Source organism: Heterocephalus glaber, unplaced genomic scaffold, assembly GCF_053883595.1.
Source record: "Heterocephalus glaber isolate CG9 unplaced genomic scaffold, H.glaber_assembly_v1.0 deba00001666, whole genome shotgun sequence".
Taxonomy (NCBI): Eukaryota; Metazoa; Chordata; class Mammalia; order Rodentia; family Bathyergidae; genus Heterocephalus; species Heterocephalus glaber.
The window spans coordinates 18,941,459-18,965,447 of record NW_028258406.1 but is presented as its reverse complement, the minus strand read 5'-3'; the positions used below and the strand labels follow the sequence as shown (position 1 = coordinate 18,965,447).

The following is a 23,989-nucleotide window of genomic DNA, read 5'->3' as shown; positions in this document are numbered from 1 at the left end:
GTGTGAGAGGAAGGTGACCTTGTGAAATCTCAGTATTTTTCTAAAAACAAGAACTATTGAGCAGTTCTTTCTAGATGGAATGCTGCAGTCATCCATAGTGTCCTCTGTAAACCATACCTTTTTCTTTTATTCTTTTTCTCCCTCCCTACTTCCCTCTTTCTCTTCTTTCCTTTCTTCTTTTAGCAGTGTTGGGGATTGAACCCATGGCCTCTCACATGTTAGGCAAAAGCTCTATCACTGAGCTGCAACCCTAGACCTTTCTTTAAAAATTAAACTTTTTATTTTGACATAATTATAGATTCGTATGCAGTTGTAAGAAATAATAGGGAAACTGCTTATATCCTTTCTTCCAATGGTATCATCTCACAAAACTACAGCAGGATACTGACCTTAACACACTTAGGATACAGAGCATATCCATCACCACCAGGATTCCTCAAGTTTTCCTTTTATAGTCGCATCCACCTTCTTTCTACCCTCATTATCTTAATTCCTAGAAACTGCTAATCTGTATCCTCCATTTCTATAATTTTGTCTTTCCAAGGATGTTACATAAGTGGAATCATATGTAGGTAATTTTTTATATTATTTTTTCACATAGCAAAATTCTCTGGAGATTTATCCAAGCTGTTGCCCAATCAGTAGTTCACTCTTTCACTGCTAAGTATTCTGAGGTATGAATGTGCCACAGTTTGTGAAACCACTGAAGGGTATCTGAGCTATTTCATTTTGGGGATATTATACATAATCACTCATGTATATGTTTTTGTGTGAAATAAGTTTTTACTTCCCTAGGATAAATGCCTAGGATACCATTACTTGATTGTATTATAGTTTCATGTTTAGCTTTTAAAGAAATTGCCAAATTGTTTTCCAGGATGACTGTATCGCTTTATATATGACATGTGTTTTTATCTTTTTACTTTTAACCTGGCAATATTGCTATTTGAGTTAAGTTTCTTGCAGACTGTATAACTGTTTATTTTTATATTCCATTCAGCCAAATTATCTTCTAGTTGGTATATTCAGACCATTCATAGTTAATGTAATTACTAATATATTAAGGATAAGTCTGCACTTTAATTTTTCTTTTCTGTTTTTATTATCTTTTCATTGCCTTCTTGTTGGTTATCTGAAGACTTTTAAAATTCCATTTTGATTCATCTGAAGTGTTTTTGAGTGTAACTTTTTGTATTACCTTTTTAGTTGATGATATATACTTATTACATTGTGTAAACATTACATATCACAATCTATTAGCATCATCAAATGAGCTGCAGAAATTTTATCTGTTTATGTCTTTTTATCTTCCCTCATGTATAATATAGTTGTCTTAAATAATTCATCTACATCCATTCAAACCACATCAGACAAGTTTATAGTTTTTATTTCAAACACCAATAATTCATCTAACATCCATTTTAAACCATATCAGTTTTATAGTGTTTCTTTGAGACATACCAGACTCAAAAAGGAAAGCCTACTATATTTATCCTGCATTTTTGCTTACCATGGTCTTTCTTCTTTTCTAATGTTCCAAGTTTCCTTCTTCTATAAAATCCTTCCTTTTAAGAGAACTTCCTTTGGTCATCCTTTTAGAGTAATATGCTGGGAAAAAATTCTGAGTTTTCCATCTGCTGAGTGTCTTTTGAATTACGTGTGTTTCTTGTATGCAGCATATTGTTGGATTTTGCTTCTTGACCCATTCTGCCAGTCTATTTCTTTTGATTGGTGAATTGAGACCATTAACATTGATGGTTATAACTGAAACGTATTGACTTGTCATTGCCATGACTTTTTCTTTTTGTTGGGTTCTCCCCCTTTACATTTAATTTCTTGTCATGCCAGGTGGGTTCATTCTACTTTGCTTCCTGGGGTTGTGATCCTCAATGTCTGTTCCTAGGATATTGTGTGAAATTCTTTGGAGTGCTGGTTTGGTATTCACGAAGTTCCTAAGGTGCTCTTTGTCATGAAAGTATCTTATTTCTCCATCCATTTTGAAAGATAGTTTTGCAGGGTACATCAATCTGAGTTGGAGGCTGTTTTCTTTTAGGGCTTGGAATATGTCACTCCAAGCTCTTCTTGCCTTGATGGTTTGTGTTGAGAAGTCTGCTGTGATTCTGATGGGCTTTCCTTTTTAAGTGATTTGTTTCTTTTCTCTGACTGCTTGGAGAACTTTGTTTTTCTGTTGAGTTTCTGGAATCTTAACAATTATATGCCTATGTGTAGATTTTTTTTGATCAAGGCTATTTGGAGTCCTACATGCCTCACTTATCTGTATGTCAAGCTCTTTTCCCCTGCTTGGGAAGTTTTCTGCCATTATTTCTGTGAAGAGATTTTTTATGTCATCTCCACTCTCTCCTGTTTCTTCATTGAGCCCAATCAGTCTTATTTTATTCTTCTTTGCATCATCTAGCAGCTGCTGGATTGATTTCTCATGTTCCCTTAGAATTTTGAAGCAATTTTTCTTTTCCTGGTCACTAATTGCAATCTTATCTTTTATATCTGAAATTCTGTCCTCACATTGGCTCATTCTGCTGTGTAGACTTTCAGTGGAGTTTTTCATGTCCTGGAAATCTACTTGCATCTGTTTTATGGATTCCATTTGTTTCCTATTTTGGGATTCTATCATGTTCTTGAGCCCCTCTCTAGATTTATTAATGATGTCTTGCACTAGGCTCACAATTTCTCCTTTTATCTGAGAAATTATTTCTGATTTCATTTTTTCCAGATCCCCTTTTGTTGCCAGTTCAGTGGGTCCAGGTGGTTGAGTATCAAAGTGTTCCATCTCATTTCCCTTTGGGGTTGCTGTAGGTGATCTGGAAGTCTGGTTTTGAGACTTATTTATGTGTTTTCTCATTTTGACTGGGGTGGGGGGCTGTTAGTGCCTGCACGGATTACCTCCTCTGAGCTGGGTGAGGTGGGACAGGGGCCAGGAGCAGCAGTAGGGATGGTGACCCAAAAGCCCTTTCCTCTGGGCTGGGAGCAGCAGGAGGGATGGTGACTGGGAAGCCCCTTCCTCTGGACCAGGAGCAGTGGGACAGCTGCTCAGAAGCCCCTACCTCTGGCCCGGGAGCAGTGGGACTCAGTACCTTGGTCTGGTGGTCTGGTGTCCTCTGCCTCTTTGTAGCGTGGAACCAAGTGGCTGCCTGTCTGCAGTGGGGTGATTTGGTGTCTTCTGTGTGACTCAGGACCTCGGTAGGGCGTGCACAGACCTTCCTGTGTGCAGCGGGCTGATTTGGCATATTCAGCAGGAATGAGGACCTCAGTAGGGCGTGGGCAGACCTGCCCATCTGCAGCAGCCTGATTCAGCGTGTTCTGTGGGACAACCCTGCTGAGTGTCTTTATTTCTTCTTTTCATCTGTGGGATACTTTTGCTGGATATAGAACTCTAGGTTGGAAGGACTTTTCTTTCAGTATTTGAGGACTGTCATGCCATTTCTTTCTGCTCTCCATAGTTGCTGATGAGAAATCTGCTGCACAGTAGATTCAGGCTGTAGCTCTAACAGAAGGCACTCATGTGAACATGTCCACAAGGCCAAATGTTTCTCAAGTTTCGGACTCCAGCTTTAGGCAAATAAATTATTGGTTATTCTACATTTTATAAATTAGGAAATATAATGCAATATGAACTCTTAAACAACATTTTTCAACTAAAGTTTCAAAGTTTGAAAATTTTTCCCTGGTTCATTAAAACCCAGAAAGATAGATAATCTATGCACAGGAAGGAAAAAGGAAATGTGCAAAATAACTTTTTGTGTCTGTTTCTTTTTAACCCTTCTCTAGCCAACTCCATATCAGAAATGGAACCAAACAACAGCAGCAAGAACTGCATGATTGAAAGCTTCAAGAAAGAATTTTACCCAATTGTATACCTGACAATATTTGTCTGGGGAGCCTTGAGAAATGGCTTGTCATTTTATGTTTTCCTGCAGACTTATGAGAAATCCACATCTGCGAATGTTTTCATGCTCAACCTGGCCATCTCAGATCTCCTATTCACAAGCACTCTGCCCTTCAGGGCTCACTACTACTTGAACAGCTCCAACTGGATATTTGGAGACCTAGCATGCAGAATTATGTCTTATTCCTTATATGTCAACATGTGCACCAGCATTTATTTCCTAACTGTGCTGAGTGTTGTGCATTTCCTGGCCACTATTCACCACCTCCAGCTTCTCCATGACACCAGCTTTAGAAGTGCTTGGACCCTATATGGGATCATATGGATCTTTATCATGGCTTCTGCAGCAATGCTTCTGAAGAGTGGTTCTGAGCTGAAGAACAATATCACAACATGCTTGGAGTTGGATTCTCAGAAGCTTGGTAAGCTGTTGATCATGAACCACATTGCCTTGGTGGTAGGCTTCCTGCTGCCATTCTTCACTCTCAGCATTTGTTACCTGCTGGTCATTCGGGTCCTGTTAAAGGTGGAGATCCCAGAGTCAAATTTGCGAGCTTCTCATAGGAAAGCACTGACCACCATCATCATTGCCTTGATCATCTTCCTCCTGTGTTTCCTGCCTTATCATACACTGAGGACCCTCCACCTGATCACATGGAACAAGGATTCATGTGGAGATGGACTGCATAAAGCTGTGGTTATCACATTGGCCATGGCAGCAGCCAATAGTTGCTTCAATCCTTTTCTCTATTACTTTGCTGGGGAGAATTTCAAGGATAAGTTGAGGGCTGTATTCACAAAAGATCATCTGCAGAAGGCAAAGACAAAGTGTAGCTTTCCTATTTGTGTGTGGCTGAAAACAGAAACAAGACAGTAAGGAGTTAATAGGTAAAACTTGTTTATATAGCTTATGTCCTTCATTCACTCATATCTCCAAATTACTTTGTATTTGCATCATTCCCAACAGAAGTCGATCCCCAAAATTCAACTGACCATGACTTCCATTAATAAGGCCCACTTTAGAAATTTCACTGGGTATATTTTCAGTAATAGAGACTCAACGAGGGATGTAGTAGGAAAAAAATCCCTACTAGAGTCCTGCATGCTAAATGTCAGATTGGGGGCAAATGTCAAGCACAGTGGATCCTGCTTTTCACCAGATTCTGTACCAGATCTCTAACCTATTGAACATTTTAAATTCTTAACTTTAAGACATTCCCAACTTCCCTAGTTCCTCTTTCCTACTAAATACCTCGAGATACAGATAATTAATATACCTACTAGAGGCCCAAGTGGAGATAAAAAGCACATACTAAGAATTCAGGAGAAGAACTTAACTGTGGAGAGGGAAGGCTGCCCTGTAACAAAGTAGGTCAAGACCCAAACAGGAACAGTGAGAGAGAAGGGGAAGAAAGATTAAGGCAAGAGAGGACTAATGGTAAATGGCTGAAAAGAGAAACTTCATTTTGCCTTAGGAGTTTTCTCTAACACATTGAAATCAAGAATGTTCCCTTTGGCTCTTTTTTTGCCAGGGGTTGGAAAGGACAGGAAGAAGGGCCAGGCTATGTGTGTGTATGTGTAAGTAGAGGGGCTAGGGCACTGACCTAGGGAATGAAGGAATTGTGTATGGAATAGGGAGAAAAGATAGTCATGTATCTCGATTTTACCTTGAGCCTTGAGTTTGGAGTGACATCACTGAAGTCTTCACTTTTGCCCATTAATCCATCAGGATGGAGACCAGAATAAAGGAGGAGGCTCTGTTGATTTGGTTGGGAACTCAGGGGAAATGTAGGGTGAAGAGCAATTTGCAGAGATTGTAGAACCCCTGAAATTCTATTAGGATTCAGCAGAACATGAATAAAGGATGCAAGAAAAGCACCTGATAATGGGAGTTGTTCTTGTCTGTCCACTGAAAGAAGGCTAAGGATATTACCATTGACTACCACCGTGATTACTGTACTGCCTACAATTGAGTGATCTCCTTGGTCTAGGGAGACTGTGCCAGACTCTTTACGTCCATTAATCCCACCATACCCTCACACTTAAGCTCTAGGGGAGTTTTCATTTCACAGATGAAGAAAAGGAAGCTCAGAGAAATTAAGAAATGTGTTTGAGTTCACACTTTCAGTAAGAGCTTTAAAAACTTCCATGTAGAAATATTGACTGGGTGTTCTCCTCGTTGATTAGTTGATTTATTGATTAATATTTCTTGAGAAACTTCAGGAGCAGTGGTTGAAAGCATGAGTAAGAGCTTCCCTCTCCCACTAGGGATAGTTTCCTCCTCATTCTCACAAGAAAACCGAGGTGGTATCTTTGGGGTTGCTGACCTTCAGTACAGTGCATAGTGTGGTGTTTTGAAGCTAGGGAGGAACTAAAGCAGTCTTTACACTAAACAAGGACCCCAGTGCCTTCCCTTATTCATCTACCAGAATGAGAGATGGATACCTGTCAAGAGAGGACCCTGGAGCCTCCACTTATGGGGAAACTGCCCTTTCCTAGGACAAAAGTAGACAGACATAGATGGTTGGGGATCTTCCAACCCCCAAACTGAGTATCTGCCTTGTTATCTACTTGACAGTGAAGCCCACAATGCAATGAATCCCTTTCACTCACATAGAGTGTCTAATCAATTTGCTACAGCCTCACTCTTGATTGTGAATGACTGTCAGTGACCATTACATATTTGAAGACAGGCCTTGACACAAAAAATATGACCAAGTAGCTACAGACATTTCCAATATGTATCGCCCTTGCCCCTTTATGAAAAAGCTACTGGAGGATGCGCTCCCCTGAAATAAGAATTAAATCAAGAGAGAATTAAGAAGCAAGGAATCTAACACAGGAGAAATGTGGGAAGAACTACCAGGATGTTAATACACAGCCAGGTTAGAAAACAATTCATACAGGTTGGAACAGGAATTTCAAAGACTCTAAGCCAGACATCTCCAAGAAAGTCAAGAAATCAACTGACACACACATTTAAGGGGTTTATATTTCTTTTGGAGAGTTTGGGATGAGCTAGTGAAGAATCATAGAAAAATAGACAAGCAAAAAGATAAATGTTAGGGAAGAAGAAATTGTGTAACAGAAGGAATATTACCATAGTACAGTACATGGCTCAGCTGTGAATAACATTTATATAGAGAATAAAATAGATATAGACATACTATGATATAATTTTTTTCAGGAAACGAAGGCAGAGGTGTGCATGTGTGGGGGAGATGTATAAGAAACCTTAGTTCCCATCTTCCATCAGAGAGAATGCATATTAACTAAACCTGGAAAATAACTACATAATGATATTTAGCAGTAAATATCATAAAAAGAAGAAAAAAGGATGAACAGAGATTGCCTCTATGCACAAGTTGGAGGTAAGAAGATAGGGTGAGAACTCCTCTTTTCTTTTCAAGAACTGTTCAACTGTCTAATTTGTGAATGTTCATTGCTGAAATAAAATAAAAATTAAGTTAAATTAAATTTTAAATTTCAAATTAATTCTAAGTTTTTAAAGAAACAAGAACACTATAACAGTTAACTATCTTTTTCAGGTTCTTGTTACTGAAAAGTTGTCAGTGGTGCAGTTGCTTCTTTTGTTAACAATGTCTAGTATTTACTCATGCTAAGCTTCCATCTAGAAAAAGCAAGTGGATTTTTCATGCAATACAAGAAATTGAAAATATTACCAATCGTATTTTACAGATGAGGAAACTGAATCATAGAGAGGTAATTTGCCAAAATGTACTATACTTGCAAATGATAGAACCAGTGTTTAAATCCAGTCACTATAGTTCATGTTCTCATCAACCAAAATGACCCCATACTCTTATCTACTGAACTAAACTGTAAGGAGATATTGTCTTGCAGATGAACTGCTTCTCTTTCAGGTTGGCCTTAAGATCTTCTCATTGTCTTTTGTGTTCTGAAATATTACTATAATTTGTGGAGTTATAGATTTCTTTTTAATTAATATGGTTTTGTTTTGTTTGGTTTGGTTTGGTACTGGGAATCAAACTCGGGACCTTGTGCTTGCAAGGCATGCAGCGGAACCACTGAGCTGAATCCCCAGCTCTCATTAATATGATTTGAATTCAGTTGTGTTTAACACATTGTTAAACCCACGTTTTGCAATTTTTATTTTTATTAGAGTAGTCACTCCATATCTATAAATCCTACATCCATGGATTCCACCAACCACACATGGAAAATATTTGGAAAAAGTGTTTTGTCTGTCCTAAACATGTGCAGATTTTTCTTGTCATTAGTCCTTAAACAATATATTTATACAGCATTGTATTAGTAATCATGGGTAATCCAGAGGTGATTTAAAGTCCATGGGAGGAGGGACATAGGTTATATGTAAATATTATTCTCTTTTATATCAGAAATTTGAGCATCCACAGATTTTGCTATTACTGGTGAGTGCTGAAATCAATTCTCCATGGATACCAAAGGACAACTATAGTTTACTTGTCATTTCTTGAAATGGATTTTTTCAAAGTGACATGGTTGTAATTTATAGTTTCTTGCTCTTGTTAATCCCATGTTTCCTCCAAAATAAGTCCTAACCAGAAAATAGGTATTGGTGGTTACCACTGTGATAATGGCCAGTGACATGCAGATTATACCTCAGGATTCTCTTTCTCAGGGCCTACTCTGCAATGACAGGTAAGGCAAGGTGATTATATAGCAGACAGATATTGAGGGAGGGGAAAAAAGAAGGGCATTTCAGTTGAGGGACAAGTGAATACACTATTGTGGCCTGGTAGACACACAGATCCTAGGAGGGAGAGGAGATAAGAGCAGTTTGGGTAGGATGATGGAGATGTGTGTGTCATGCTAAGGGGCATGATATAATTCAGGAGGTCATGAAGACCTGTGGAAGACTTCTGAGGGGAGCAGTCTAATGACTACAGCTGGGTACGAGGAGCTTTACTCTAGAATGAACATATAGACTAGATTTCCAATGTTGATATAGAAATATGTATTAAAGTGAAACAATTTATTCTTGATTATCTTCAATTGCATATGGCTCTCTTTTTTCTTCTCTGCTAGAGGGGATAAGCACACATTAATTTTATTAGCTTGCCTGGAAGAAAATGGCTTATAACTTGGAGAAAAAAAGTTATTCACTTTGAAAATCTATGCCTCTTTTCACTGGTCCTCAGACTGCCTTACTTTGGCCATATTAGGGCCTTCCAGTTTTGTCTAAAACAATAAGAAAATCTACACTTGGAAATTCTTCCTGAATATATTTATGGTTTGGCTGGGATCCTTTGTTTTTTAAAAAAGTGTGATGAATAATCTTGTGATGGGTAATCTTCTCAAAGAGGGCCAACCCTCATCCAATTCATTTAGGGCCTAAACAGAACAAAAAGGCAGAGAAAGGGAGAATCTCTCCTGCTACCTGACACTTGAGCTGGGACCCTGGCTTTCTGCCCTCACACTAGGACTTATACCTTCAGCATTCCTGGTTCTCAGGAGTTCAGACTTGCATTAAAACAATGGCCTGACTTTCCTGGGTCTCAGATTGCAGAATGCATATGGCCGGACTTCTTAGCCTCCATCATGTGAGCAGTGTTTCAAAATAAACTTCTTTATATACAGACAGACAGATACATAGATATAGATACAGAAAGAGATATAAATCTATCCCTATTGGTTCTCTGGAGAGTTCTGATGAATACAAAAAGCTTCATTGGTAACTGATGGGCTCTTACAGAAACTTACAGCTCTCCTACTCTCTTGGGGAGTCAAATCATTTTGTATGCTTAGTTCTCCATTTGAAATTTTAATGCATTCTGGAATAGTTTCTCAATATCTGAGTTTTGTCTCAAAGGAAAATATAAACCTGAAAAAGCAGCATGCTTATAAGAGAATGTTTGGTCAGGTGAATTGCCAGCTATTCTTGCCCTTGATACTTTCCAGCGATGGGACCTTGGCCAAGAACTTCATTCTTTTTGCCTTAGCTTTCTTATCTACAATATGAAGAACAATACTTGCCCCATCCTACAAAATAGTCGTGAGGACAAAATAAATTATGAAATATACTGATAAATCCCTACTGAATGCAAACTATCATATGCCACCTGATATTTTGAGTAAATAAGGTTTTTATTATTATTCAATTTACATTTTAAATGCCTTTGTGAAGCTTGCCATATAAATGTCATTGAACCTTTACTTAAAGCAAAAAATTACTCTGTGTTTAGATTAGTTCCCTAATTTGCTTGTTCTTTGTATTTACTATTTTGAGTGTTCTGATAATAGCTCATACTCCCATTTCTACTTAAGAAATGATGGTGATTATGCTGAATAAAACTGCAGTGCTGGACAGAAAGGAGCTCAGAAGTTGGCTTTGCCTTTGTGATGTGGGAGAAGCAGGTGAGCCTCTGGAATCTCTCCAAGTGGCCCCTTGGGGCTCTTAGGACAAATGACTTTCATCCTATCTGCGTAAGCAGTGATGTCATGGAAGCAAAGCTGGTTATGACTCAAAGCACTCTGAGTCTTCTTAACCTTCTCTTACATGCAGATATCTATAAACAGCTTCTTACATCAACATATTTATGCAACTTCCAGAAATACGAGGAAAAGGCCATCATCTCAAAAAAGAAAATTTAGACTATTGAAGCTGAGTGCTAGAATCCATAAACCAACTCAAACTGGGTGAAACTCAGTCCTGACTGTCCTTTAGGGATAGTTGAATCTCACCATCTTAAATGAAAGGTGTAGAGTTTTGTGTTGATTTGTTTTTATTTTACTTAAAGCATCAAGAAAGAGAAAGCCACAGAACTGTGAGGACTAGGCTTTGGATTACATAAAATGTGCAGGATGAAGGGTTCCAGGAAGCAGGGGGATATGGTGGGAACACCGGAGCTCTCAAGTGGGAGATCTACCACTGATTTCTGGCTCCAAAGTCCTCAGGCAATGGTAGACTCTTCCCACCTTCTATTTTCTCCTCTATAGAGTTGAAAAGATAAAAAAAAAAAATATGTAAAAGCAACAAGAAAATTTCTGGGTTCAGTATAGGCACTCAAAGCCAGGCATGGTGGCAGACACCTGTAATTCCAGCACTCAGGAGGCTGAGGCAGGAGGATTGACATGAATTTGAGGCCAGGCTGGGCTACTACATAGTGAGATCCTATCTCAATATAGGCACTCAATAAATCTTGCTTATTTTAGTAGGAGGAAACAGGGTCAGAAAATTTGAAATATGATTAGAATATACAATAGTAACATGAGAGGAAATAAAATAATTCCTAGCTCAGATCAGAGTGTGTATGTGTGTGTGTGTGTATCTGTGTGTGTCTATGAGGTCAGTTGCATATCAAAGGAAAACATTTCTTAGAGGGAACGTATATTAGTATAACCACATGGAAATCAATATGTACATTCTGCAAAAAGCTAAAAATAGAACTAGCATGTGATCCAATTATACCACTCCTTAGCATATACCTGAAGGAATCAAAGTCATCAGGCCATAGAGATATCTTCATACCTATGTTTATTGCAGCACAAACCACAATTGTGAACTGTGGAATTGGCTTAGGTGCTTATCAAAGGATGAATGGATAAAGAAAATGTGGTATATTTATACAATGGAGTATTATTCAGCCTTAAAGAACAAAATCACATCATTTGTAGGGAAATAGATGGAACCGGAGACCATCGTGTTAACTGAAATATGACACACTCAGAAAGACAAATATCACATGTTTTCTTTCATATATGAAATCTAGAAGAAAAAAATGAAATGAGACTAGAAGGGAAACTATTAGAGAAGAAGTGATCAGCAAAGGGGAGAAGGAAGGTTGGGGAGTGAATAAGGGGCGGGATATGATGAAATTATGATATATGCATATATAAAAATGCCACAGTGAAACCCATTATTCTGTATAATTAGTATGTATTAATAAAAAATGTTAAAAAGAAAGTAAAAAAAGGGCAATGACATTTCTATACTTACAATGGAAATTCCAGAAGGGAAGCTTTTGGATCTATTTGGATGGTAGTACAGGGAAAGTTGCTTCATTTTATCAATTCTATGATTCTCCTTACATATTTACTTCTGTAATCTGTGTTAAGCCAGGGAGTTTGTGATCTAGTCATAGAATGGGGTCACATTCAAAGACAAACAGCTTAGAAACCAAAGTGTGATTAATAGCCATTAGAATATCCTATTACTTCTCTTCATTGAAATGACCAAGAGGAACTGTTTTCTTAACACAAAGAAAAATATTTTCCTTAATCTTCTCTTTGTTGTTATTATCTCTCAAGATGACAGGTGCCCCAGGGACTCTCCAAATCCACTATTCTGCACTCTCAGCCCTTATTTTTGCCTTGTATTTTTGTTACCTTGAGGTAACGCATAATGCAATAATCCTATGTATGCACTTATTAAAGGATTAACATTAGCATTTCTCTGAACCATTAAACAGTCAACAAAACTCTCAAACTACTTACATAACTAAGAAACCAAAATATATAAATCAATAAATTCCTCTTAATACTTAAACATTGCAACTTGAATCCAGCACTTCTACATTCAAAAAATTGATTTTATATTTAGAACTCCACCCAAAGCACTAGCCTCATCTTCCCCATAGTTTAGATGATGAAACCAAGGCAAAAACAATTTGAAACATCTTAGATTCCTAACCTCCCCCTCCTTAACTCTTCTGCAAACCCTTCTGTCCATTCTGGAGGTCAGAGGGAACCTTTATTCCTAATTTGATGGGCACATAGGACATGGCCACGCTTACCAGAGGCCCAATCATGCAATAAGAAACAGAACACAGAAGTGACTCATTGGATTGGATTAGTCTTATATTGACACAACAATACCACAACAATTGTTAGACTGGATGGCTAACAATAGACATGTATTTTCTCACAATTTGGGTGGCCACAAGTCCAAGAGTCCAAGATTAAGGATTAGTTTGTGGTGAGTTTACAGTCTGGCTTACAGCTGGCCTCCTTCTTGCTATGTCTTCACATGGCCCTTCACCAACAGAGAGAGAGAGAGAGAGAGAGAGAGAGAGAGAGAGAATATGTGAGAATGCCCTGGTATCTCTTCCTTTTCTTATAACACTGGTCTTGAACTGAGCTTTTTATTAGGATTTCATTTAAATTTAATTACCTCACTAAAGGCACTGTCTCCATATATAGTCACAATAGGAGTTAGACTTCAAAATATGAATTTGGAGGCACACAGTTCAGTCCATAAGAGATAATTATACCTGAGATAATCAACTTTAAGGTTTATTTCAGCTCATAGTTTCAGAGGTTTCAGTTCTGGATGCTTGCTCCTGATACTCTGGCCCCATGCCAGCACAGTACATCATGATAGGAACTGGTGGTAGAAGAGACCTTTTCATTTCATGGCAGCCAGAAACCAAGGGGAGCAGCATATCTCAATACTCCCTTTTAAGGCACACCACCAATAACCTAACTTTCTTCCATTAATCCCCACCTCCTAAAGGTTCTACCATCTCCTAACAGTGCCACCTTGGGACCCTAACTTCAATATCTGGGCCTTTAAGGAACATTCAGGATCCAAACTATAGCAATGACTCTCCTCACCCCAATGGCCTGGGCTCTTCCTGATGTCAGATTCCTCACTCCTCATGGGCTGCACTGAGTCAGAACTTTGGGTATACCTCTGAGAAGAAAAAAGGAGCTGCCACGAACGTTTTCCTGTATACACTTTTTGTTAGTTAGTTTATTTGAGACAGGGTCTCATTACGTAGTTCAGGCTGGCCTTGAACTCACTATGTAGGCTAGGCTGGCCATCCTCCTGGCTTAGCCTCTTAAGTGCTAGAATTACAGGCATGCACCACTGGCCCTGGCTGTCCCTTGTATGCTTGATCTTGTGTATAAACTTTGCTTTCCTTATTGGCTGGTGTACAGGTAAATTGAAATGAAAACAAACCTTGAGAACCCAAGCCATCATCTTGGCTATCTTCAAAACTGGACTCTCTCTTATGATAATTCTGAAGAGGCAATACGATGCAATGATGAGAGCATTATACTTGGAATCAGAAGTCCTGGGTTCCAGGCCCATTTGCTAACCACAGCTCATAAACCCCCAAGCAACTACCCCTCCCCATCTCCTCTTTCTTATTCCTTCTAGCAATGCTGGCTTTCTGTTTCCACTCAAAACCAGCAACAACCCACTGCCTTGTAAATTTCCTCTGCCTGGAATGCTCTCCCTCGTATGGTCACTTGGATCTTCCTTATTGTACTTAAAATATCACTTCTCCCAGAAAGTTCTTCACTGATCATGCCATCAAAAACAATGCCCACCCTCTATCTCTATCAGACTGTCTCCCCAGACTCTGCTCCCTTTTTCTTTATAATATCAATCACCATCAGATATTATCACATATATTTATTTGCTTATGGTTTGTCTCTCCCAATATATTGCAAACTCCACAAAGGCGGATTTATTAGTTTCATTATTGCTGCAGCCGTTGGCTAGATTAGACCTCTGAACAAATAAGGCACACAAATGCTTTGAATAAATTGAATAAATGAATGACTATGAAAGAAGGCTCTTCCTTATTTAGGTCATACTCTAGAGAGCACCTGGTATGCCCTTGGTGCCATTGGGGCCCTGTATCTCAGGCAGAGTTCAGAGGTGCCATCATCCTCAGTTTCTCCAACCATGCCAATTCTCAGCTTTCTGAAGACCATGAAGAGCAGGGTGGGGTTTGTGAGAAATATCAGAAAGGCCAGCTTCCCTGAAATTGCATAGCTTTCTCATGTAATGGCATAACAGGATAAGTGAGGAGACACAGAGCAGCTCACATCCAGGAAATGTCTTAAAGGTTAAGAACAAAATGAAGAACATTAGGGAAGTGGCCTTGAAGGAGGAGAGGTTGGGAGGCTTTTGCCAAAGACAAGGAAAACTTTGCCCGGTACATATGTGCCCAAGAGAAAAGTGTTTGTGGGATAAAAGCAGAAGACAGCAGACTAAGCAAAGGAACCTGAACAAGCCCAATGTTGGTGCAGAAAAGAAGTAATGGAAGCATGTGCTAGGGCTCTCCCACCAGTGCCTAGCACATCACAGGTCTATGGGAAGGTGCACTGAAGGCTCATTATAGGTGCGTATACTGAGTCCTAGCAAAAGGTAGCATGTTGGAAAGCAATGGAGCACAGGCAGAGTCAAGTGAGGAAGCTCTTTAAAAGAGACATAAGTGATCAGTGCCTGATCCCATCAATGACCAGCTAGGAGAACCTGGGCAAGGTACTTACTTCCTTTGTGCCTTATTTTTCTTATCACAGAGGGCATAATACTATACTTACTTACAGACTGCAGCTTAATTATATGCAAGCTAGCTCAGCACAGCCCTGACACACAACAAACTGAATATGGGAGAAAAGAAAGAGGAAGAAGGAGCTAAAGGGAGAGGTAGAGTTAGACAGGGTGAGGAGGGTGAGACAGTGAAGAGGAGGATTCAGGCTGGGCAGACACATGGAACAGAGGAGATACAAGTGTTAAGAGGTTTGAGAGGTCAAAAGACCAAGGAGAGGAGCTTTGTAACAGGGGATGGTAGAGGGTGAGCAACATCTATCAGAGGAGGAAGAAGCAGAATTTGATCAGCCAAGTAACAGAGGCCCTTACCAGAGACCCAGGCACTGCTGCTAAAGCACTGGCTCTGCTAGCTGGACTTATCCTTTTGTAAAAGGCCCAGGGAAGCCCTGGTGTTTTCTGGGTACCCACAGCTGCAATGGACAGACCCATGGAAGATGCATAGGCCTCAGCAGGAAACAGCAATTTATTAACACAAGATTCAAAAGACTCAGATACCTGCTGGGAAAGAGATAGAAGCAGAGTAAATGCATCAATCACCAAAAGCAGAACAGAACTGAAACAGTTTGGAAGTCATCAAAAGGCAGATTTTATGTTAATTTGAAATAAAATATTTGGTTAGCCAACTGCTCTCTGAGTGACTTCTTGCTTTTGTATATCTGGGGTAGACATAGCCTTGCCATACATTGTCTCAGGCTTGCTCCAAATGTGTAATATCTGATTCATTTCATCCACTGCTCAATTTACCATCAGGTTCTCCACATGCTACAAAAAAAATCTCTCATACAGCCACGCCAGAAACTTTCTCTAAAGACCAAAGTACCTCCTAGATCACCCTCCTGTGTTGCAGAATGGAAGTGCCACCTAGCAAATTGGGACAAGATACTGTCACAGTCTGGCCCCAACTTCCCATTTATAAATCCACAGGAAACAAAAGTATTGCTTATTGAGTGCCAAGATCAAAACTGATCGTGAAGTAGTAAGATGGCATTTGCATGTTCCACTCCCACTCGTTCCCACTAGGTAGTTTTCTGGAGACTACATGATGTGTGACAGCACAACAGGCTGAAGCAGATTCTGAATCCAGCTATCCTTTAAGAAGCCAGACTTCACTAAAGAGATTAAAAAAAAAAAAGGAAAACACTGTCACTCTTCTATTTTTATTTTGAAAATCCAAGGTTTTTAAAAAAGTTTATGTTAGCATGTGATAGGCTTTTTTTTACTAACCAAATGTTTCAATTAGAAATATAATTAAAAATAAATTTTGATTTCTAATGCATAAATTGGTAGAATCTACATAAACAGAAGGTCTTCGGATCCTCAATAAATTTTAAGCGTGTAAAGAGGGCTTAAGAGCAAAACAACTGCAAATTGATGACCTACCTATCATGTACTGGACGTTTCTGTGCTTTCTCTTTGGTCTTCGGGATAGTCCTGTGAAACAGAGCCTGTGATCGCCAGCTTACAGAGGACCAGAGGGAGGCCCAGAGAAAGAACCACACCTCTTAAGACCCAAAGCTGGTCTGGAGCACGCCCACTCACTGCGCTATGCCCTCTTTCTAACACCCATTGCTGTAAAACGAAGATTTTATGTAAGAGAAAGCAAACCACAACATTTAGAGATATTGCAAGTGGCAGACGTCACTTTTCAATGCTTTCTGAATAATATTCTTTGTTACTAGTATCTAGGGAAGGAAGCCAATTTAAAGCAGAAACAGATATTCCGTCCCTGGCTCAGTCCCAGGCGCAGTCCCGGGAGCATCCTCTGGACTTTGCTAAGCCTGCACTGCGCAGGGTCCCTGGAAAGACCTTGCGCACCACATCTACACTTCGCCCTCTGCTGGGCGCTCTCTGCTCACCTTTCTACTGAGAATCCCCACCCCCCACCTACAGGCACCAAGGGCATTTTACCAGAGCCTGGAAATTCTCTAGGATTTTCTAGGACACCAGACTTTTATATAAGTGTACAAGTTCACCTTCAACAGGGAACCTTCCCTGAGGTGATGGATGATTAATGGTCTCCTGATTTCCAACTTCATTTTTTTCCTACAACATTCAGAGCTCAAAACGCACAAAGAACAGCTCCTCCATGAACTTTGGGCCCACACAAACCTAGGTGCAAATCCAAGGCCTCCACCTGTAGTTCTGCAAATTTGCTTCACCTTTTTGAGTCCCACCCTTCTTAGTTTTAAAAATGGAAAAGTTAACATTTGCCTCCTAGAGTTATCAGGAGCCTGGAGTGACATTAGAGAAGGACAGGGCTGAGCAGAGCTGGTTTCAGGTCCTCCACTTCTCTTCTAGCTGTGGGAGGAGCCATTCCAATGCAAAAGGAGTCACTGCCACTGCCAGTCACCCGGGTCTGCAGGAATCTTCACCATAACCCTGGCTTCCTCCCAGTCCCCATCTACTCTGCTCCCACCATGGGACAGACTCTTCTTGTGCACTCTCAGAATATTCAGTTGAAGGTAGTGATGATGGTCTTCTCTCTCAAGGGGCTTACAATTTTCTGCAATGGTTCTCAACCCTTTCAAGAATATTTCTCAGATCATTCTCCCCTTAAAAGACTTTTTAAACAAATGTTATTTTGCGGGGTGGTTTTAAGTTCATAGCAAAACTGAATGGAAAGTACAGAGAGTTCCATATAACTTCTGCTCCCAGCCCCAACTTTCCCCATCATCAACAGCCACACTAGACTGCCACGTTTGTGACAGTCCATGAATCCACACTGCCTCATCTCATCTCCCAGAGTCCATTGCTCACACTAGCGTTTGCCCTTGTATCGTACATTTTGTGGTTTTGGACAAATGTAATAAAAGGCTTTTGAAAATACTATAATGGATTTCTCTCCTTGGAGGACATGCACCCACCAGTTTGGGCCACATAAATTCCCATGGTGGAAGGAGGAGCATGATGGGATCCTGAGACCTGCGACTCATCCCAGGGACTCCGAGCAGGAAGATTTGCTTTGGGTGGTCCTATGGTACCTCCTAATTCTGGCTGGGTATATTTCCCATATAGGAAGCATGTTATCCAGAGCTTTGTCATAGAAGGGGCACTATTTTGCCAATGGCAGTGCCCAGTGGTGCCCATGTTCCCCAGTGATGCCCGTGTCCTCATCCCTGGAAATGTACATTTTGATAGGGACTTTGGAAACGTAATTAAGAAATTTGAGATAAGGAAATGATCCTGGATCGTGGAGAGGCAATGTAATCATAAGGATCCTTATAAGTGGTATTGTGAGTCAGTGAAGGACCTGTGATGAGATTCAGGAGACAGAGTCAGACAGAGACTTGAAGCTGTCAGGCTGCTGCCATTGAAGATGGAGGAGAGGGCCAAGAGCCAAGGATTCAGGCTGCCTCTAGAAGCTGAGAAGTTAGAGAAATAGATCCTCCCCCAGAGCCTCTGAACTAGTCTTGCCAAGATCTTGATTTTAGCCCAGTGAGAAAGTGTTTGGCTTCTGACCTCTAGAAGTAATACATTTGTGTTATTTTGAGCCACTAGGGTAGTTTTAATTTATTAAGGCAGCTAAAGGAAACTAACACACACTTAGAGAAGGATGTCCTCAGAGCGTGCCCAGGTGACTAGACTGAGAGCGCATCCAGTGGTGAGCAGCAGACGCCTTGTTGGCAGGGCCTTCAGGGCAGTAGCAAATGATCTTTGAAGGCACCCATTTAACCTGTGGCTTAAGAGCAGCGACTTAAACTGTGGGGTGAATCATAGCTGCTCAGCCAGTTTGATTAGCTATGATGGTCACAAGGGAGGAGCCATAGCATTAGTGACCTTGGGCCACACTGAGACTCCCAGGTGTGCAGTGGTGTGAAGATGACTGCTACAGGAAGGTGGCAACAAAACCAAAGGAATGGGAGGGACCCTGGAATCCTCAGAGAGGTGAGAGAATCAAGGTGAGTACTAAGAAGGAGACTGGGTTTCTCACTGGCCATTACCTAAAGTAGTTGGATGGAGGCAGAAGCAATGGCTGATGCTTACTGAGCATTTGCTGCATGCTGGGAGCTGTGCTAGGCCAGTGTCCTCCTTATCATATAGGATCTTCACAATACTAAGGCAGACACTGCTCTTATTCTGATCTTCTTAATGAATAAACTAAGATTTTCAAAGGTTAACTTTCCCTGAAAGCAAAAACTAGCAAGTAAAAGATTTTGATTTTTTTAAATAGGTCTGTCTACTCAGATACTGTTCCTTCCCATCTTTGCTTTAAATCAAGTGCTACAGAAAGAACATGAGCTTTGGGGAGAATGAGATGGGTTCAAATCCCAGTCCTGCCATGTATATGCCCTTGGCCTAGTTACTTAAGCTCTGTAAGCCTTTGTTTCTCATTTATACAATGGAGAAAGTAGTATCTTTCTTTTGAGGAATTAGAGGGAGTGGTTAAAAGTTCAGGTTTGGGAGCCTGGCTCCTTGCATTAGAATCTTTTTTTTTTTTTTGGTACCGGGGATCGAACTTGGGTCCTTGTTCTTGCAAGGCAGGCGACAGAACCGCTGGGCTAAATCCCTGGCCCTTCTTGCATTAGAATCTTAATCCAGCCCCTTTATAATCTGGTAACATGAGGAAGCACATCAAATCGCTTTGTAGTTCAATTTACTCGTGTGTTTTTTGTTTGGTTAATTATCCCAGTGGGGTTTTGTAAGGGTCAAAGGGCATAGTATAGAAAGTTCCTTACACAGTGCCTGGCCCACAGGCAGCATTCTGGAAGCAGAACCAGAGCTGTGAGAAGTGAGTGGGGAATGTAAAGGCCTGGACTAAAATGGAACACTGGGAGGGCTGGGGATTTAGCTCAGTGGTTCCGGTGCCTGCCTCACAAGTGCAAGGTCTGGAGTTCAATCCCCGGTACCAAGAACATAAAAAGTAAATAAATAAAATGGAACCCTGGGGTGTTCAGTTCTTCTGGGGCTGCTTTTGCTTGCAGTGTGTGGAAAGCAGACTCAGCAAGAGGCCAGTCTGAGGACTCCTGGCAATGGGGGTGGGAGGATCCCTGAAGATGGGTGGCATAATGCCTGGTTACTGGGAAGGGCTGTGGCTGCAGGACCCTGGAGGGACACAAAGAGAATCAGAAGCCAATGTTCTGAATGGACTGAGGTTGGGTGCAGGGTACTGGAAGCCTGCACCAGGGGGAGCTGTGTGAGCATCCAGCTCCCACTCTCATTCATTTTGGGCCTGGAGACTGGAAAAAAGTGCTGAGATACACTGTGTAGGCCTTGACCCCTGCCCTTTGCTGGAGCATGCTGGAGCCAGAAACTGGCTTTTCATCATCATTAATTCTGCCATCCCTATAACAAAACCACTTTCTACATACTGCCAGATCTGACTTCTAATAGTTTGTTTTGTTAAACAAATTTCTATCTATGCTCATATTTTTTCTTCTATTATCTTTATCCAGTTTTAGGATTAGCACAATGTTGAGTTCCTAAAATGAGAGGAGAAGTGTTCCTTCTTTTTTCTCCTTTAATTGTTTGATATAATTTAACAGTTAAAATGTGTATGAGCCTGCTGTTGTCATATAGGTAGGTTTTCAAGCCAGGAATATACTTTCTTTAATAGGTGCTATTCAAATTTTATATTTCCTCCAGAGTTAGTTTCATTAATTTGTCTTCCAAGGTACTTAGAAGTTGTCAAATTTATTTCAAAAAAGATTTTTGAAATATGCTTTCTATAGCCTTTTAAATTCTGTAAAATCTGTGGTAATGTCTCCTAGATCTTGATATTGTAATTTTAAAAATGTATAATTGATATTGTGTAACAGGAAGAAAAGGTCTAAAGGTGCAGGGGAAGTGGGAGGGGTAGGGGAAAGGAAAAAAGGGAAAAGAAAAAATATGCGAAAAGGAAAAAAATGGAAACAAAGTCTTTGCAAATAGGGACGGGTGGTGGGGGAGTGAAGGGAGGGCAGGGGAATGGGTAAAAAAATAAGAACCAAGATACTCATGTAATGGTAAAAGATCCCAATGATGAATGTAACTGTATTTTATACCTAAAATATACCAATAAACTTAATGGGAAAAAAAGTACTATTTGTTGCATAAACTTGGATTTTTGCATTTCAGCGATCCTCAAAATGAGGCACCTGTGGCACTGAAATTATTGGTTTCCTTCTGTAAGGAGTTATTTATTACATTATTCTATTTGAAGCCATGATTCTCATTCATCAAGTTGAATTTAATTAATTTTCATATTTCAAGAGTATGATAGCTGCTAACTACATCTACTTGGCCAATAGCTCCCTAAAACAATCTGTGTTTTCCCCTCTTGCATTTATTTGCATCCTAAAAGGCTATATTTATTTCTCTAGAGTAAAACTGCTTTGTATGATGCCAGGCCACACTGACAAATTCTGTGGAGGGAAGAGAATCTGCTAGTAAAACACAACCCAAGAATTTGTGCCAAACAGATGAATACTGACCTTGTTTCAGTAGATGGAGGAGGGCGGAAGGGAGAAGGCCTTCTACACAGGAGCCACATCTTTCCTTTTAGGGTCTGGAGGGTGTTCTGGGCTGCCAGACCCCAGAGGAGAGGCAGTTGCAAACAGCCTCTGCCTGTGGACAAAGTACTTCAAAGTGCTTTCCATTCCGCAGGGTCTATGCCTGACTCATTTGTTGAGGCAATTTGTAAATGGATTTTCCATATTTGCTTTAGAGGAAGCTTTAGAGGAAGTCTATGTCTAGGAATGTTTTTATGTCAATCCTGACCATTTCAGATCTGCCACCTTCAGGACGGATTGTGACCTCAGGACTGTATCTGTGTGTGAGGGGTCAGGTTATATTTCTATATGTCAATGTGTACAGTACTATTTCCTCCCCCAGATTATCCCAAGAATATTGCTAGAAAGCGCTCCAAAACAGAAAGACAAGCCATTGGCAGATTTATGTTATGCATAATTAGACTGACATCTATCATGTGTCATATATATATATATATATATATATATATATATATATATATATTATGTGTCTAGGTACACATATATACAATAATAGAGACAGGGCATTAAGGTGCAATTTCTTTACAGCTCCAGCAAGATTCTACCACCAATACTGTATAACTTGTAGTCAGTACTCTGATCATTACTTATAACTGTAAACAAAGTACTTTTTTGGTTTTTGTTTTTTTGTTTTGTTTTGTCTGAGACAGGCTTTGTGTAGTGCAGGCTGACCTTAAACTCACTATGTAGTCCAGGTTGTGCTCAAATTCATTATCTTCCTGTCCCATCCTCCTAATTGCTGGAATTATAGGCATACTTCCCCATGCCTCACTGTCACACATACTTTTATAGTGACCTTTGCTTTTAATATCTACCACAACAAATTAAATATTTCAACTTTCCCAGGTTACAAAGCACTTTCTCAAATATTATTTCACTTTCCCTCATAACAGTCTGGTTTTAAAGTGTGAAGTCTAAAGCTAAGAAGGCAAGTGATGTGCCCATGATTGGGGAGTCAGACAGGACTTCCCAAAGAACATTTGTTATGTTTTCTGTGTGATTACATCTTTAGGGAGTTCAAAAATACTCAGAAGTTGTGAAGTTATGAAAAAGAATGATTATCATTTAAAACTAATGAGTAAACCTTGTCCAGCCACTGTACTGGGGACTTCTCTGTACTTCCCAAGTGATCTTTACACCCTCCTTTAGATGTAAGAAGTATAAATCTCATTTTGTAGGTGAGGACTCAGAGGCTGAATGAGGTGTGACAGTTCTGCTCTGTGCGACAGTTCTGCCTAATGCACTAGTGACTGCCAGGGCCCTCCATGCTGTCTTGGGGAGGGCTTGTGCTGAGAGAGACATCTCTCACTTCCTGCAGAGGCTTGTAGGGCTCTTCTACAAGAAGCTGCCTTAAAGGAAAAGGCTGTGGTTTTGTTGTTGTTGTTGTTGTTTGTTTGTTTATTTTATTTTATTTTGGTACCAGGATCCAACTTGGGTCCTTGCGAGCAGCAGGCAGTGAAACCACTGACCTAAATCCCCGGCCCTGTTTGCTTATTTTTGCTTTGTTTTTCAAGTCAAGGTCTTGCTTTGTAATTCAGGCTAGCCTTGAACTCACTAAGTAGCCCAGTCTGGCCTGGAACTCACAGTGATCTTCCTGCCTCAGCCTCCCAAGTGCTAGGATTACAGGTGTGTGCCACCCTTCCCAGCTATATGGTTTGTGTTAAGAAGCAACTCTGCTAAGCATCAAAGCAGTTCTTTTTCCACAAGCCTTGATGGTCCTGAGAAGGAAACCAGCATGTCACTGCAGGGTTCCAGGACCCCAGTTGCAGAAGTTGCAGAAGGCTCCCTGGGTGGCTTTGTGGTGCATGAAATCCAGCTTCATCCTTTCTCCTCTGTCACATGGGCCAATGCATCTTCCCCTCCAAGCCTCAGTGTTTTTATTTGTACAATGAAGTTGACAATGTCCACCTTCCAGGGCTCCTGTAAGGATTGCAGATACTGTTTGCTAATGAAATGTCTGGTATAAAGTGCAGTCTATGAATGTTCTCTGCATCCCCTTTCTGCCCTTTCTTCCTCACATTGTAGCAGGCTCACATTGTAGCAGACATGCAGGCAGAATGCAGCTGGTCAAAAAAAAAAGGCTCTACCTGGAAAGAGGGTCCCTGCTTGCTCTGGACGAGTCGTCTAGGTTCCTCCATTCAGACATCCCACCCACATGTGTTCTTCTACTTGGGAATTTGTAAAAATGACAAAGCAATTTAATTTTTAAAAGTAGCTGAAGGTGTATGCATTAAAGAGGACACTACTTAGACAGTTCTATTTAGTGACCACCACAAGATCTAC

At 40.4% G+C, this 23,989-nt stretch overlaps 2 protein-coding genes across 2 annotated transcripts in view; one reads left to right on the top strand and one right to left on the bottom strand.

Annotated features, from left to right (window-relative positions):
- Nucleotides 1-3,637: 3,637 nt before the first annotated feature.
- Cysltr2 (cysteinyl leukotriene receptor 2) lies at nucleotides 3,638-4,796 on the top strand. Its single transcript, XM_021257844.2, has one exon. The coding sequence runs from the start codon at nucleotides 3,717-3,719 to the stop codon at nucleotides 4,779-4,781; it is 1,065 nt and encodes a 354-aa protein (XP_021113503.1). The 5' UTR covers nucleotides 3,638-3,716; the 3' UTR covers nucleotides 4,782-4,796.
- Nucleotides 4,626-23,989, bottom strand: part of LOC147822277 (uncharacterized) — a 246,524-nt gene continuing 227,160 nt past the window's right edge. The window contains exon 9 of the mRNA XM_087197424.1: nucleotides 4,626-4,757. The gene's annotated coding sequence lies outside the window, so the exon portion shown is untranslated. The remainder of the gene's footprint in view (nucleotides 4,758-23,989) is intronic.

What these genes read in the sequence shown, in the direction of transcription:
- Cysltr2 (XM_021257844.2), top strand. Translation starts at nt 3,717, where the DNA reads ATGCACAGGAAGGAAAAAGGAAATGTGCAAAATAACTTTTTGTGTCTG.